Here is a 15,742-nt window from a genome sequence, read left to right as displayed (position 1 = left end):
GACCTCCAGTCCCCTTGGCTCCGTGAGGGTGGTGCCCGCTCGGCAAAGCCGGGCCTTCTCCCCCCGGGGCTCTGTTTCCTCGGTGGAAGCCTGAGGAGCCAGCAGGATGGCCTTGGAGGGAGGGCGGGTCACAACTCTCCGCTGGCCTCCAGGAAGGAGGGAGACAGGGCCTCGCCTGAGAGCTCGTGGGGCCCAGCGTCCTCTACACCAGACCCACAGATGGGGTGGCCTGATCCCCCGGCTGCACTCCAGCCCCCGAGGCTATGTCCCGCCTGACAGTCCAGGTCAGAAGAGAGCCGCTTCCAGCCCAGCCCAGCCCAGCCAATGCCACGGTGGTCAGGCTCCGGCCCTGCAGGGGTGAGTGCGTGGCCAGGGCCTGAGCCCTTCCAGGCGGGACCTTGCTCAGTAGAAGTGGTGGCCACTGTGGGGCCAGGGGTCAGCGGGCTGGGAGGGAGGCATGTTCTCAAACCACGGGTCCCGGCCAGCCTCCCTCCCTGCCTGGGCCACTGTGGGTCCCTGTGTGTGTGTGTGGGGGGGGGGGGCAGCTATTTGAGTCATCGCCTGGGCATTTTACCACGTGACAACCCTGCTCACACCAGAATCTGGTCTCAGCTGAAGACCAGAGTTTAGGATTCCCACCCAAGTTCCCACCTCGCTCTCTTCCTGGGCACCTTTTAACATCACCACTCAGCCCGGCCAGTCTGGCTCAGTGGTGAGCGTCGACCTAAGAACCAGGAAGTCACAGTTTGATTCCCGGTCAGGGCACATGCCCGGGTTATGGGCTCAATTCCCAGTGTGGGATGTGCAGGAGGCAGCGGATCCATGATTCTCTCTCATCATTGATGTTTCCCTCTCTTCCTCTCTGAAATCAATAAAAATATATTTAAAAATAAAATAACCAGCCCTAACCGGTTTGGCTCAGTGGATAGAGCCAAAGGTCCCAGGTTCGATTCTGGTCAAGGGCATGTACCATGGTTGCGGGCACATCCCCAGTGGGGAGTGTGCAGGAGGCAGCTGATCGATGTTTCTCATCGATGTTTCTAACCCTCTATCCCTCTCCCTTCCTCTTTGTAAAAAATCAATAAAATATATTTTTTTAAAAATTTAAAAATAAAATAACCACTCAAATCAAAGCCTCTGAGAAATCAATGACCTCCAAGCAACCACCTTACAAGGAACAGGTGCTTCTACCTGCTCTGCCTCCTGCAGGCTGTGGCCTGGGGCGGAGGGCTGCCCCGCCCGCTGCCCCCGATTCTGGGATCTGCAAAGAAATACATCTTTCGACTTTACTTCCTTTGTGTGAGTTTATTGACACGGCGTCGTCATGCAAACAGCCCAGAGCTTTCCCTTCCCCGCCTGGGAGCTTGGACGTCCACCTGTGTGGGGGGCTGCTGCCTCCTCGTTCAGCAGGTCACCCCAGCCAGACGTTTCCCACACAAGCAGGCTTCTGGCTCCCTGCTGTCCTGACCGGGCTTTGGAGGATGGGGTCAGGGCTGGGGAAACACAGGGCGCCTTCCTACCACAGCCCCTCCCCCAGGGGTGTCACACCTGCACCTTCTGCAGGTACCCTGCTACCTCCACCTGTCACCCCCACCTGTCTCCTCACACCTCCAGTCCCACCTGCTTCCCAGAGGACTGAGCTACCACCACCCCTTCTGTCCTCACATCCACCAGCACGCTCCCCTCCCCCCACCTTCATATAAACCCTCGGAGCCCAGCCAGCGTGGCTCAGTCATTGAGCATCGACCTATGACCCAGGAGGTCAGGGTTCATTTCCCAGTCAGGGCACAGGCCCGGGTCGCGGGCTCCATCCCCAGTGTGGGGCGTGCAGGAGGCAGCAGATCCATGATTCTCTCCCATCATTGATGTTTCTACATCTCCCTCTCTCCCTCTCCCTTTCTCTCTGAAATCAGTAAAAAAAATATTTTTATAAAAACACACAAAACAGCCCTGGCCGGTTTGGCTCAGTGAATAGAGCCTCGGCCTGCGGACTGAAGGGTCCCAGGTTCGATTCTGGCCAAGGGCTCATGCCCGGTTGCTGGCTTGATCACAAGTGGGGGGCGTGCAGGAGGCAGCCGATCAATGATTTTCTCTCATCGGTTTGATGTTTCTTATCTCCCTCTTTCTTCCTCTCTGGAATCAGCGAAGAAATATATTTAAAACACATACACACACTGTCCCAACCGGGCGTAAGGGGCTGAAAAATCCCGAGGTCCCTCTTCCCAGGACACCCCACCCAGACCTTCCACTCATGGGTGATGATGGGGGCTTCAGATGAAGGAAGGGATTTGGGGTTCCAAGGCCCAGGCTGCCCCTGGGAGGAGGAGGGGGGCAGCAGAGGCCGTGTCTACAAGTCAGAAAGATCTTTATTGTGATGTGGCCATTCCCCAGGAGGAGCCGGCGGTGTGTCCTGAGTGGCTGCAGGGGCCACTCTAGCACCATCTTCACCCTCCTCCGTCCTCGGACAAAACAGAAGCCAAATGATGCCCCAGCCCCAGACTCCAGCCCAGGGAGGGGCCCAAAGTCACCCGGAGCCCAGGGACCGTCAAGGCAGCTTATTGCAAAGGAGGCTGGAGCGGGGTGGGAAGCGGGGATGGGGCCCTGGCAGCCCCGGGCGGCTGGCGGCCGCAGCGAGGGGCATTAGTCCGGGCAGGGCGCGCTGTTCTCAATCCCGAGCCAGCGCAGGCCAGCCTGGCTATCGACACAGTGCAGCCTGGAGCCAGAGGGCAGCTCCGCCAAGGAAGGCGTGAGGAAGGGGCAGTGCCAGCCTCAGGCTGACCCAGCTCCCAGGCTCCCGGCTGCGCCCCCTGCAGAGGCCTGGCGAGGCCGAGGGTGGACGTGGGTGGGCTCGGCGGGCCGGAGCGGGGCGGGCCGGCAGTGAGCGCTGCAGGGGGCTGCTGCGGGGAGGGGGTGCAGCCGCAGAGCAGGCAGGGCCGGAGAAGCCCACGGTGGCTCGTGAGGGTGAGGCGGCTCCAGGGGAGGGCTCAGGACAGGACAGCGGGACCAGCCGCTGGAGCGGGACGGGAGCGGCAGGAGCGGCCGGTGAGCCAGGAGACGCGCTCCCGGACGGACAGCCGGCGCCCCACCCTCACTTGCAGTACTCCTTCCTGAACTCTGCAAGACAAGGGCACGGGGTGGGCGGCGCCCCAGCCTCCCTCCCTCCCGCGGGCGGCCCGGGGTCCCGGGGTCGGGAGCCCTGCGGGGCAGAGGTCTCCCTCCCGGCCACGCACCTTTGTCCAAGTCGATGTGCTTGGCGGGCGGGGGGCAGTGCGCCAGCGCGGCCCTCTCCTTCAGGATGTTGTTCTTGTAATCTGGGGGGGGGGGGGGCGGGGAGAGAGCGGTGAGCGCTGGAGGTGCCTCCCCACCGCCGCACCCCCGTGCCCGTGTGGCGGCACCTCACCCAGCTGGATGTCCTCACTCCTGTAAAAAGCCTGCTCCCCTGTGGCCACAGGAAACTCCGCCAAGTTCACGTCCTTCCTGGGGGGCAGGGGGAGCAGGAGGGGGGTGGAGGTTAGGGCGGCGGGAGGCTCCGGCCCGGCCCGGCCAACCCGGACAGCGGGCGGGGGCACTCACCCCTTGGACTTCGCCGACTTCCGGTCCGAGTAGTCGTAACCTGGGGAGGGGGACTCGCGTCGGGGACAGTCTGCCCGCGCCCAGCTCCCCCAGCCCCGCACCCCCACCCAGTGCCCAGGCTCACGGGGCGCCCCTGGTCCTCCGCTCCGCCAGCCCCGCCGCCCCCGCTCACCCCCGCGCCGGCGCTGCCGCGTGGCCAGCACCGCGGTGATGAGCAGCAGCAGGAAAAGCAGCAGCGTGGCCAGCACGTAGCCCAGCTGCTGGAAGAAGTGCGCGCGGCCCTCGGGCACGATCACGTTGATGACGCTGCGGTCGCGCGCCAGCGTGGGGTCTGCGAGAGCCGCGTGGGGCGGGTCAGGGGCGGGGCTGACAGTCGGGGCGTCCTGACCCCAGCCGCCCGCGCTGCGCCCCGTGGCCCTGGGAAGGGACAGGCGGCCGCCGCCCGTGGGGCCTCCCTCGCTGACCCCCGTCCCTCCCGTGGGGCGGGGATGGGGCGGGCGGGCTCCCACCAGCCGGACCTGGCCGTTCCCAGCCCTGAGACGTTCCCCGGGAGCCCGGGGCGGCCTCGGCACCTGGGGCGGGGGCGCTGCCGTGGCTGGAGCCGTTGCCCGGCGAGCCCCGCGGGGGCGGCGGGGCGGCGGGCGCGGTGACCGTCAGGTGGAAGATGCGGCGCTCGTGGAGGCCGCAGTAGTGGTGGTGCAGGTGGCAGGAGTAGGTGCCCTCGTCCGCCGGCTCCAGCGGGTCGATACGCAGCGAGAAGTCCCCGCGCGCGAAGGCGTCCGCCTCCACCGACACGCGGTCGCGCAGGACCGGCGGCCCGTAGGCGCGGCGCTCGCCCGACGCGTAGAGGTCGAGCAGGCGGTCGGCGCGGTCGTGCGGGACCCCGGGCAGCTGCAGGTCCCAGTGCGCCACCTGCTGCGCCTCCTCCAGGTGCCGGTCGGTCCACACGTGCGCGCGGTTCACGCAGGTCAGGAGCGCGGGCGCGCCGCGCGCCACCACCAGCACCTCCTTCTCGCCGTCCCAGTGCGCGCCGGCGGCCCGGGCTGTGGGCGCAGATCGCTCAGTGGGGGGGCGGGGAGACGGAGGGGGGGAGGGTGTGGGGGAGGAGGAGAGACGCGGGGGCGGGGGGCGCTAGCGCTGCGGGCGGGGAGGGGCGTCCCGCGGGGCCAGCGCACTCACGGTTGTCGGTGACCTCCAGGCGGATGGCCAGGTTCTCGTAGAGGTGGCAGTAATGGTGGTGCAGGCTGCAGGTGTACAGCCCCCCGTCCGTCTCCTCCACCGCTGCGCACCGGGCGGAGAGCAGCCGTGAACTCCCGCCCGCGCCCCCCGCCGTGAATCCCCGGGGCGCCCCGCACCGCGCCCCCCGCCGTGAACTCCCGCCCGCGCCCCCCGCCGTGAATCCCCGGGGCGCCCCGCACCGCGCCCCCCGCCGTGAACTCCCGCCCGCGCCCCCCGCCGTGAATCCCCGGGGCGCCCCGCACCCCCCCCCTGCGTCCCCCGCCGTGAGCTCCCGCCCGCGCCCCCCGCCGTGAATCCCCGGGGCGCCCCGCACCCCCCCCCGCCCGCGCCCCCCGCCGTGAACTCCCGCCCGCGTCCCCCGCCGTGAATCCCCGGGGCTCCCCGCACCCCCCCCCGCCCGCGCCCCCCGCCGTGAGCTCCCGCCCGCGCCCCCCGCCGTGAATCCCCGGGGCGGCCCGCACCCCCTCCCCCGCCCGCGCCCCCGCGCCGTGAACTCTCGCCCGCGCGCCCCGCCGTGAATCCCCGGGGCTCCCCGCACCCCCCCCCCGCGCCCCCCGCCGCGAGCTCCCGCCCGCGCCCCCCGCCGTGAATCCCCGGGGCGCCCCCCGCCGTGAGCTCCCGCGGCTGGAGCGCGTACCGCGGATGAGCAGCGAGAAGTTGCCGTCGTGGAAGGCTGAAGGCGACAGCAGGAGGCGGCCGCGGTCGCGCGGCTCGTACACGCGCTGCTCGCCCGCCGAGTACATGTCCACGAGGCGGCGCGCGGGGCCGGCCGGGCCGCTCAGGTCCCAGTGGACCACGCGCTGCCGGTCGTGCAGCCGGTCCTGCGTCCACACCATGCGCGGGCTCTGGCAGCGCAGCACGGCCCGGGCGCCCGCCGCCCCGCTCACCGCCGCCTCCGACACCACCGAGCTGCCCGCGGCGGCGGCCCCCGACGGCCCTGGGAGGAGGGGGTCACTGAGGCCGGGGGGACGCAGGGGCGGGGCCGGGGTGGGGCTGGCCTGGCGCGGGGACAGGAGGGGGCCGTCGCGGGGCCGGGGCTGGCCACTCACCTGAGCACAGGACGGCGGCGCCTGGAGGCACAAGAAGAGCCAGTCAGTGGGGAGGGGTGACCTGGGTCTTTACATCCCAGGCACAGCCCGGGGAGGGGCACTGGCCCTTGTCCCCCCACCTTTCTTAATATATATTTTTTATTGCTTTCAGAGAGGAAGGGAGAGAGAGAAACATCAATGATGAGAGAGAATCATGGATCGGCTGCCTCCTCCTCGCCCCACACTGGGGACTGAGCCCACAACCTGGGCCTGTGCCCTGACGAGGAATCGAACCCTGACCTCCTGGTTCATAGGTCGATGCTCAACCACTGAGCCCCACTGGCCGGGCCCCTTGTCCCTTCTGTGGGCCCCACTGAGGTGGGTGCTAACACCTGGTTTATGGGTGGGGATAAAGCCGGAGAAGCCAGGAGGACACAGGTGAGGTCTCTCTAGCCCGCACGCACAGGCACCTCTCCCACAGCCCCCCTTAATCCTCCCAGCCAATGCAGGGGCACCATGCCCTTCGGGGTGCGTGGTGGGTGGTGGATTCGGCTTAGACCCCACTGGCTGGCCCTGGAATGCAGGCTTGTCAGCAAGGCCCCCGGAGCCTGGGCACCAGGGAGGCTGGCGTCTGGGGAGGCAGGCGTTGCACCTGCCGGGGCCACGCACAGGACCTCACCTGGGAGCCACCCCCACCCCCAGAGCTCGGGGCTGGAGCCTCTGGTCCTGAAGGGCAGGGTCTGAAGCACCAAAAGGCTGGACGTGAGGAGCGACCCCACATCGGCCACCTCACAGCCAGGCTCCTGCTCCGCGCTGCGGCTGGGCGCCAGGACGGAGGAATGTGCCGGGTCAGCAGGCCAGCTCAGGCGGGCTTGGGGGGTGGGGGGTGCAGGGAGCCAAGGAACAGACCCTGCAAGCCCCACAGTCCCCCGCGGGCTCCCCTCCCGCCCACAGGGAGCACAGGCTGGGGGCCCCCTGCCTTGGGGACCCAGGCCGCTGCCTCAGCCCTACTCCCGCCCCCCCCAGCCCTCCTTGGCCTCTGGCTCCAGGTTCCGCGTGAGGAGGGCGTTCAAAGGCTCACACCCTCCCGGGTCCCTGGGCCTCATCATCCCTGAGGTCCCCCCTGACTGTCCCCCTCCCACCGGGCAGCCCCCCCGCACTGGGCTCGAGCTCAGGCAGGGGGCTTTGCCTAAAACCACACTCTCTGGGACGCGCTGGTGGCTGGCGCCTCCCGAGCCCCACACCCCGCACTCACTCTGCAGAAGCATAAGTTTCCAGAGTAAGACGTGGGCCCGCAGCTCCATGGTGCCGCCGCCAGCCTGGCTTTGTCTCCCTCCCTCCAGCTCTTAACTCTCCAGAAAAACAGCCCGGCCCCCTCCCCCTCGGCACCGCCATGACATCACGGAGCTCTGGGCTGGTCGCGGGCTGCAGACCGCCCCCTCGCTCTGCCCAGCCCCCTCGCCTCCCCCACCCTGGCCGGCCCGTGGGGAGGGGGCCCTGTGGCCACTGTGCTCCAGACCCTGAGGGCGTCAGGCAGAGAGGGGCCCCTCTCTGGCCCGGATCCTGGGGAGGGGCAGCAGCCCAGCCCTTGGAGGACGGGAGGGCTGAGGGTGAGGTCCCGATGATGCCTGTGGGCGGCTGTGACATGTGGGGCCCTTCTGGGGTTGCTGCGGGCTGGGGTTCCGCAGTGAGCACCCCCTCACCCCACCTCTGCAGGGGGAACACTGCCCAGGGCATTCCCCCTTGTGGGTAGCCTGGCCCCTGCCCGGGGTGGAGGCATCCGGGCAGGGACCCCCAGGGATCCAGGCTGCCAAACCGCCGGCTCTTCCGTTCGCCTGTGATGACCCCACATTTCTTCATCTAGGAACCAGGGATCAGAACAGCCCAGCCCTGGGGGGAAGCCTGGGGCGGGGCCTGGGCACAGCATGAGGCCCTGGTGGTTTCCAGGCATCTTCACCCTCCACAGGAGCCGTGGAGTAAGGGGGGGACCCTGAGCACTGGGGGGGCCAGTGGGGAAGCAACGCCCACCTCTCTGGCCTGCCCACCATCCAGGGCAGAATCGGGGTCCCTGAACTCAACCCTGGGTTACACAGCTCCTAGGAGCACCCCCACCCGGAGGAGAGGGGAGGGGGAGGGAGAGGGCACGGGAGCCCCCGCCCCCCAAGAAGGCACTAATTTGAAACTGGGAGAACCTACACATAAACAAACGGAAATAACAGCAGCGCCGTGTCCCAAGCCCGCTCCTTCTAGTTAAGCCAACCTCAGAGGAGAGAACCAGCCGGAGCCACGGGGAGCCCACAGTGATTCCCCCGCGGCCGTGTGGCTGGGGTCGGTCTCCAGCTGTCCCTGGTGGGCTGGGGTCTCGGCGTGAACCCTGCCCTGGTCCCCACGTCCTCAGACAAGTCAGGCGCCCGGCCCAGCTCCGGGCGGCGGAGGCCAGCGCCGCTGCAGAGGGGACGGGGTGACAGGAGGGAGCGCCCAACCCACACCCACAGACCTAACGGAGGTTCCTCAGCGGGTCCAGGTCCTGGGGGGCAGGGCCCGTTTTCCAAACTTGAATCGAACAGGCTCCCCTCACGCCCAGCTCCTCCCGGGGCCTTTCATTCTGGAAAAGCAAGCCGGCCTCCGCCCTGGGCCTCCGCCCTGGGCCTCCCTTGTTTTTCTAACTGGTTTATATCAGTGCTGGTGGCTGCCCCCCCCTCCGCCTGCGCCCCCGCGTCTGTTTCTCCATCTCTGTCCTCCGTCCCGCCTCTTGGCCGCCCTCTCTCCTGCGTGGAGGGAAGACGCCCAAGCAGCTGGAGAGAGGCAGGATGGCCTGGGCCGGCCACTCGGTCTGAGGGGACCCGGTTACACCCTAAACTCCTGCAGAGCCTCCCCTCCCAGCAGGTCCCGGGCCCCGGGCCCTCTGTACTGAGGCTCCCTGGGGTCCTCCTGCTGCAGACCCAAATGCAGGAAGACGTCTGCGGGGGGCGCCCCCGAGTGCACCCTGACCCCCTCGCCACAGCGGGCAAATTGGACAGAAGCAGCCAGGGCTGCAACCCCTCCTCCTGCCCCATCCTGTTCTCTCCGCGGAGGCCAGCTGAGCCAAGAGGAGCAGCAAAGGGCTGCACGCCCCACCCCCACCCCGCCCGTCCTCGGTAGGAAATGGCACAGATGTGAGCAGAGCGCAGCAGGACCAGGCCACTGCCCCTCCCACAGCCGGCTGAGCCTCCACTCCTTCTCCAGCGCCCGGACTGCTGGCCAGGCCTCAGCTGACCGCTCCACCGGGGACGGAGCAGACCAGGGCAAGGACGCTGGCAGCATCCCCACAGTCCCGCGTGGAGCTCAGGCCGAGCCCCCCCAGCCCCGCACCCCCACCAGAGCCCTGCAGCCACCTCCCTTCCCTGGGGGGCGGGGCTGAGCAGGGGTGTCAGCGGCAGCCCGGGTGAGAACCAGACTCTGGCTCCCGCTCCCGGGACTGGGACATTCCAGGCAGCCTGGCTCATCGGGAGGAAAACCACAGGCGCTCAGAGAGGCACCAGACACTCCCACGTGGTCACACCTGCTGTGTGCTGAGCACCTACTGTGCGCCGAGCACCTACTGTGCGCCAGCAGGGGAGGCAGCGAGCGGAGGCCAGGCTCCCGCTGCTGGAGCCGTTAGGAAGGGCAGACCTGCCCGCTGGTCAGTGAGATCATTCCATGGGCAGTGAGGAGTGCTGTCCGGGGGCAGCAGGGCCACCTCCCCGACAACTGGCCACAGTGGCCTCTGAGGGGCGACACCCACAGTCAAGGCCCAGGGAACCCCTCCCAGGGGAGGGAGAGGGAGCCATGCTGTGGTCTGGCTTCCTCGCCAAGGCCACTCAGAGGGGAGCAGGGCCTGCAGGGACTGAGGGGCAGGGATGTGGGCTGTGATGCAGGAAATGCCAAGGTGGTCGGTGCGGCTTATGTGGGGCCTCGGGACTCAGGAACAGAAGGGAAATGCCGCCCAAAGGCCAGGCAGCGGGCAGCTCCCACCGCAGCGTCCACCCTCCCACGGCGCCCGCACCGTGAGCATGGGCAGGAGTGGTGATTGCAGTGGGTAGCGCTTTGCACCCACATGGCCAAGTGCTAGGACCTCACCCTGTTGGGGGGGGCCACGAGGCAAAGCCCTGAGGCAGCCCCAGCCCCTGCCAACCAGAGCCTGGACCTCAGCCTGAGGAGAGCCCATCAGCCCGCCACCTGGACCAGCGGGAAGAACCTGCGCACGCAGGGAGGATGCAGCGGCCGAGGCCTCACCGCCGACCCCGTGACCCCGTGACCCCGCAAGGACCAGCTGGCAGGCCGGGGTGCTGCGTGCCGCTGCTCAGTTCTGGGGATCCCCAGACGCAGCCACGAGACACACTCGACTGCCTCTGAGCGAAGCCAGGAGGGGACCGACCGGAGGGCAAGCGTCCCCGCCGCACGGAGGGGCGATATGAGCCCCGTCAGGACAGCCGCCGGGTGTGCTGGGGGCGGATGAGGGGCCAGGCGGGCGGTGTTTCCCTGGAAGCGCGTTGGTGCCGTCCACACAAGGGTGAGGTGGACGGCGGGAGGGGGGGTGTCCACACGAGGGGAGGTGGAGGGCGGGAGGGGGAGTGTCCACACGAGGGGAGGTGGAGGGCGGGAGGGGGAGTGTCCACACGAGGGGAGGTGGGGGGCGGGAGGGGGAGTGTCCACACGAGGGGAGGTGGAGGGTGGGAGGGGGGTGTCCACACGAGGTGAGGTGGGGGGCGGGAGGGGGAGGTGGAGGGCGGAGGGGGGGGGTGTCACGCTCACTCCTTCCTGCCGGCTCTGACGGTCTTCCCGGCTGCCGTCGCTCTGTCACTCGTACAGGTTTGTCCTGCTGGTTTGCAGGAGGCAGGGGCTCTGCTGGCCCAGGCCTGAGTCCCAGAGTGTCCCACAGAGGCAGGGTCTCACCTGTTCCGGGGACCGGCTGTCCCAGCCGCTGGGGGACCATCATGCACATTGTGACCTGGAAACACAGGACACGGTCGCATCCTGGGACCGTCCAGGAGCCCAGGCCGCGGTCGGGTGCCGCCTGGTTTCCTGCTCTGGGGGAGGGGGCGGGCGGGGGGGCTGAGCCTACCACGGTCAGGCCTGCAGGCGCCGGGGCCTGGGGCGCAGGCTTGGCCGCTGTGCTCGAATCTGCCCATCAGGCCAGACGCGGTCCTTTGCTGTCCCTCCCCACCCGTCGGCTTCGACACCTGCTGGTACCAGACGGCACCTGTGGTGCCTCTGCCTGTGGGGAGATGTCCGCCCCCATTCCGGGGCCGGGAGGAGAGCCGCCTCCAGACCAACGCCCGGTGCCCACACGGGACGTACATCCTGGCTTTCCTTTTTATAAAGAAGAATGTATTGATTTTAGAGAGAGAGAGAGGGAGGGAGACACTGAAAGCCGCATCGCTGGTTGATGCTTGAAGGTGCCCTCACCAGGGATGGAACGGCCACCTTGGCGCCTACGAACCACGTGACCCACCTGTCGGGCTGTCCTGGTGGCTAAGCCGTGGCTCCCGACGCCTGACCTGGGGGGTTTGCCTGTCGATGTGCCGGCCAGCGTGGCCTCGGTGACGGCTCTGCTTCATGCAAGTGTGGCCCCGACAGGAGAGGGTCAGCTCGCACAGGCCCCGCCGCGGCCATCATGTGAGCTCACGTTTGGCGCCTCGTAGACACGGTCATCACGTGTGCACCTGGGCCCGTGCTCACAGGTAATCCTCGCCGTCACCTGAGGAGGTGCAGAGGCGGGAGCACCCAGGTTTATTTAGGGAAATGGCTTATTTAGGCCGCGGGGGAGGGGCCTGCAGAACCGGCTGAGTCAACAGGGAAGCCAGTGCTGACATAATGAGTGACAGCTGTCAAAGGGGCCCAGGAGCCACCGGGCAGCTCAGGGCCGGGAGCCAGCGAAGCAGTGACCACGGGCGTCCAGGCCGACAGAAGTGACCGCGTGACTAGAGGGCCGCCCTCTGTGCGGGGGACTCTCCTAACACCTGCGGGGACGCCAGTGCCCAGCGGCTCAGCTCAGCAGGGCGCAGGGCCGGCCACCTTTGACCCTGCAGGTCAGGAACTCGTGCAGGGCTGACCGCACAGCGTGCCCGCTCCATGAGGGAAGGGCTGCAATGACTCAGCCGGGGCTGCTGGACCCAGGCAGCTCTGCCCAGCCAGCTGGGTCCTCTGCCCATGGGCCCTCCCCTCCCACACCACCTCCTCATGGCTCCTCCCAGCCGGGGAGGCCGCCAGCCCGAAGGCCTGAGCCTGGCCGCATTGGACCACCACCCCTGGGAGGGGCAGACCCAGCTGATGGAGCAGCAGGGAGGCCACAGGCCCGGGGGCTCAGGGGCAGCGAGGGGGACTGTGCCCTCTTCACAGGTGACACCACGGGAGGCGAGAGGAGAGGAGCCGTGAAACGCAAACAGCTCAGAGCACCGCCTCAGGCTTATGTCCTTTGTAAAATGTACTAATTATTTTAAAATTTTTTATTGATTTCAGAGAGGAAGGCAGAAGGAGACAGAAACATCAAGGATGAGAGAGAATCATGGATCGGCTGCCTCCTGCACGCCCCACACTGGGGATCACGCCTGAAACCCGGGCGTGTGCCCTGACAGGGAATCGAACCCTGACCTCCTCGTTCATAGGTTAACCACTGAACCACACCGGCTGGGCTGTATTTGTTATTTTAATCTAAATAGTTAGACATATATATTAACATTTACTTATAAGACCTTCAAATATGTGGCGGGGGGGCGGGGGGGGGGATAACTTACCTGACCCATAAAACCAGACTAAAAAGTTCAGGGAAGTTTAGTTAAGCGTTGCATATGTAAATAAGTCTAATTCCACCAGGAGCTATAATATCAGGTCACCTTCTCTTTTTTTTTTTAAATATATTTTTATTGATGTCAGAGAGGAAGAGGGGGAGAGAGATAGAAACATCAATGATGAGAGAGAACCATGGATCGGCTGCCTCCTGCACGCCCCCTACTGGGGATCGAGCCCGCAACCCGGGACCCTTCAGTCCGCAGGCTGACGCTCTACCCACCGAGCCAAATCGGCCAGGGCCACCTTCTCTTTTTTAAAAATGTTTTTATTGATTTCAGAGAGGAAGGGAGAGAAACATCGATGAGAGAATATCATGGATCGGCTGCCTCCTGCACGCCCCCTACTGGGGATCAAGCCTGAAACCCGGGCATGTGCCCTGACTGGGAATCGAACCCAGGACCCTTCAGTCTGCAGGCTGACGTTCTATCCACTGAGCACACCGGCCAGGGCAGGTCACCTTGTCTTTTATAGCGTCATAACGGCTGGGAGAGATACATCGTAGTTTTCATTTCTCCGACTGATTTGAGAGAAAAACCTGGGCTTGTTTTTCCACTTGTTTATAATTCACTGGCTGGGTTTTATGTGTGCCCTGCCCAGGGACCCAACTGCAACCTTGGTGCATCAGGCCGATGTCCTAACCACAGAGCCCCCCACCCAGGTTACATCATCGTAGTAAATCAAAAGGATGAAACCAGACTGAACTGTCCAAGGTCTCATGTTGATTAAAAGTATTATCTGAGCCCTGGCTGGTTTGGCTCAGTGGATAGAGCATCGGCCTGCAGACTGAAGGGTCCCAGGTTTGATTCCTGGACAGGGCACATGTCCGGGTTGTGGGCTTGAGCCCCAGCAGGGGGCGTTTAGGAGGCAACCGATCAATGATTCTCATCATTGATGTGTCTAGCTCTCCCCCTCCCTCTAAAATCAATAAAAAAATATTCTTTAAAAAATGTATCATCTGAGCTTTTCTAATATAAATATGAACACCCATACTTCCCGGCCCGACTTAAACACTGCAGTCTCGCTGCGCGAGGTGGTCTCGCAATATTGGCACTCTGCATGGATTTACATCTCTCCTCACCCAGCGGTCACCCCAGCTCTCCTTCCTTCCTTCTGTAGATTCTGCAAGAAAATAACTTTTTTTTTATAAAATATATTTTATTGATTTTTTACAGAGAGGAAGGGAGAGAGATAGAGAGTTAGAAACATCGATCAGCTGCCTCCTGCACGCCTCCTACTGGGGATGTGCCCGCAACCCAGGTACATGCCCTTGACCGGAATCGAACCCGGGACCCTTCAGTCCGCAGGCCGACGCTCTAGCCACTGAGCCAAACCGGTTTCGGCAAGAAAATAACTTTTTTTTTTTAATATATTTTATTGATTTTTTACAGAGAGGAAGGGAGAGAGATAGAGAGTCAGAAACATCGATGAGAGAGAAACATCAATCAGCTGCCTCCTGCACGCCTCCTACTGGGGATGTGCCCACAACCCAGGTACATGCCCTTGACCGGAATCGAACCTGGGACCCTTCAGTCCGCAGGCCGACGCTCTATCCACTGAGCCAAACCGGTTTTGGCAAGAAAATAACTCTTAGAGGGTGGACACTCCTCAGGCATCAGGTCAGTGCTGCCCGGCCTGTGTGAGTCAGTGGCTGAGGGGCCCAGGCACAAGAGGTCACTGGCTGCAGGCTCCATCTCCAGCAGGGGGCGTTCAGGAGGCAGCCAATCGCTCATGGATGCTTCTATGGCTCTCCCTCTCCCTTCCTCTCTAAGATCAATAAAAACATTTTTTAAAAGTTCAACTTCCTTTCCTCTCTGAACTCTCACGCCCTCAGCTCACACCCACAGCAGCTCCGTCCACTGGACCCGTCCACTGGACAGGCTCTAATCACACTCATCACGTGTGGTTTCCAGGGAGACAGGCTGGAGCCACTCACAAGCTCAGGAAGCTTCCCAGCCACAAACTGGAGGATCGAATCCAACTGCCGGGGAGCATGGGCTGGCCTCTGGGCGCCCAGCAGGCGGCAGGGGTCACCCTCTGGCCCGCACCCAGGTCTGGACCTCTCGGCTCAGTCCTGCAGGACGCTCCCTCCGCTCCCCACCCTGGGTCCTTCCCTGGGGAGCCCAGAGCGGAGCAGGCTGGCCAGGAGCAGTTTCTCTTCCCAGCCTCATTCTCAGCTCAGTGGGGGGCCCGGCAGCGATGCCTGCTGTGTCTGCCCCTGAGCAGCTGAGCTGGGAAGAGCTCCCTGGCCCTCACCAGGCCCAGGGTCCTCCCACGGGGCCTGAGCCTGCCCAGGCCAGGGCATGGAGGAGCCCCCCGAGGCAGGGTCCCCACAAGTGCATCCCACCACCCTCAGCAGCTGTGCCTTGGGGACCTCCCCCGGCTGGAACCTTAGCCCCAGGCACCTGCCAGGGGAGACCGAGGCAAGGGGTGGGCCACAGCCAGGACCAGGCAGGCAGCCTGCAGGCCCCCACTACCGCCCCCTGCACCCTCGCTCAGAGGCTGCCTGGGGTCAGAACCGGGGAGACAACAGGGAGAAGGGGCTGCACTCCCCACAGCTGGGGGGCAGGGTGCAGGCTGCACAGGGAAGAGGGAGGAGCAGCCTCCTTGGCCTGGGAAGGGCTGTCGAGATAAAAATAAAACCCCAGTTTCTGCCTCCTGTGTTTGTGGCTGGGGCCCCACAGGCATCCAAGCCACAGGCAGCATGAGCCGCACACACGCCACCCAGGAGGGGCAGCAAGAGGGGCTGCCAGGCCAGGCCTGCGGGGGGAGGGGCTGGGCAGGCCCTGGCGCTGCGCTGACAGATTGGTGACACTGGACCAGGCTCTGGACTGCGCTGCCACTGAAGCTTGGGGCTAATTTTCAACTGGGGGGGGGGTGCTGCCCTGTGCACAGGACATTCAGCACAGCCTGGCCTCCACCCACTGTGCCTCCACTGTCACCACCGAGATGTGCCCAGATGCCCTGGAGGCCACGGGCAGCCTGCTCTGCTGGCCCCGCCCAGGATGGAGGAGGCTGGCCCAGGGGGCCCTGTGGTGCCCCCACCAGCCCCCAGGTGCACAGCTGGCCAGCAGCACCCCCAGAGCTCCCCGCCC

At 65.3% G+C, this 15,742-nt stretch overlaps 1 protein-coding gene across 3 annotated transcripts; it reads right to left on the bottom strand.

Moving 5' to 3' along the window:
• Positions 1-1,292: 1,292 nt before the first annotated feature.
• MXRA8 (matrix remodeling associated 8) lies at positions 1,293-7,223 on the bottom strand. Of its 3 annotated transcripts, XM_081087316.1 has the most exons (10): positions 7,096-7,223; positions 5,862-5,882; positions 5,450-5,749; positions 4,753-4,854; positions 4,146-4,616; positions 3,746-3,904; positions 3,574-3,613; positions 3,401-3,477; positions 3,231-3,311; positions 1,293-3,114 (listed from the first exon to the last, which is right to left on the bottom strand). In XM_081087316.1, exons 1-10 carry the CDS (start codon positions 7,142-7,144, stop codon positions 3,089-3,091), a joined length of 1,326 nt encoding a protein of 441 aa, XP_080943442.1. In that variant the 5' UTR covers positions 7,145-7,223; the 3' UTR covers positions 1,293-3,088. The 3 variants fall into 3 exon arrangements, with proteins under 3 accessions (XP_080943442.1, XP_080943441.1, XP_080943443.1); XM_081087315.1 differs by having other exon boundaries at positions 3,574-3,904; XM_081087317.1 differs by lacking the exon at positions 5,862-5,882 and having other exon boundaries at positions 5,450-5,766; positions 7,096-7,187.
• Positions 7,224-15,742: the final 8,519 nt, after the last annotated feature.

Source organism: Myotis nattereri (assembly GCF_964212035.1).
Source record: "Myotis nattereri genome assembly, chromosome: 3".
Lineage (NCBI taxonomy): Eukaryota > Metazoa > Chordata > Mammalia > Chiroptera > Vespertilionidae > Myotis > Myotis nattereri.
Note: the sequence above shows the minus strand (reverse complement) of the source record. Positions and strands in the feature narration are given on the sequence as shown.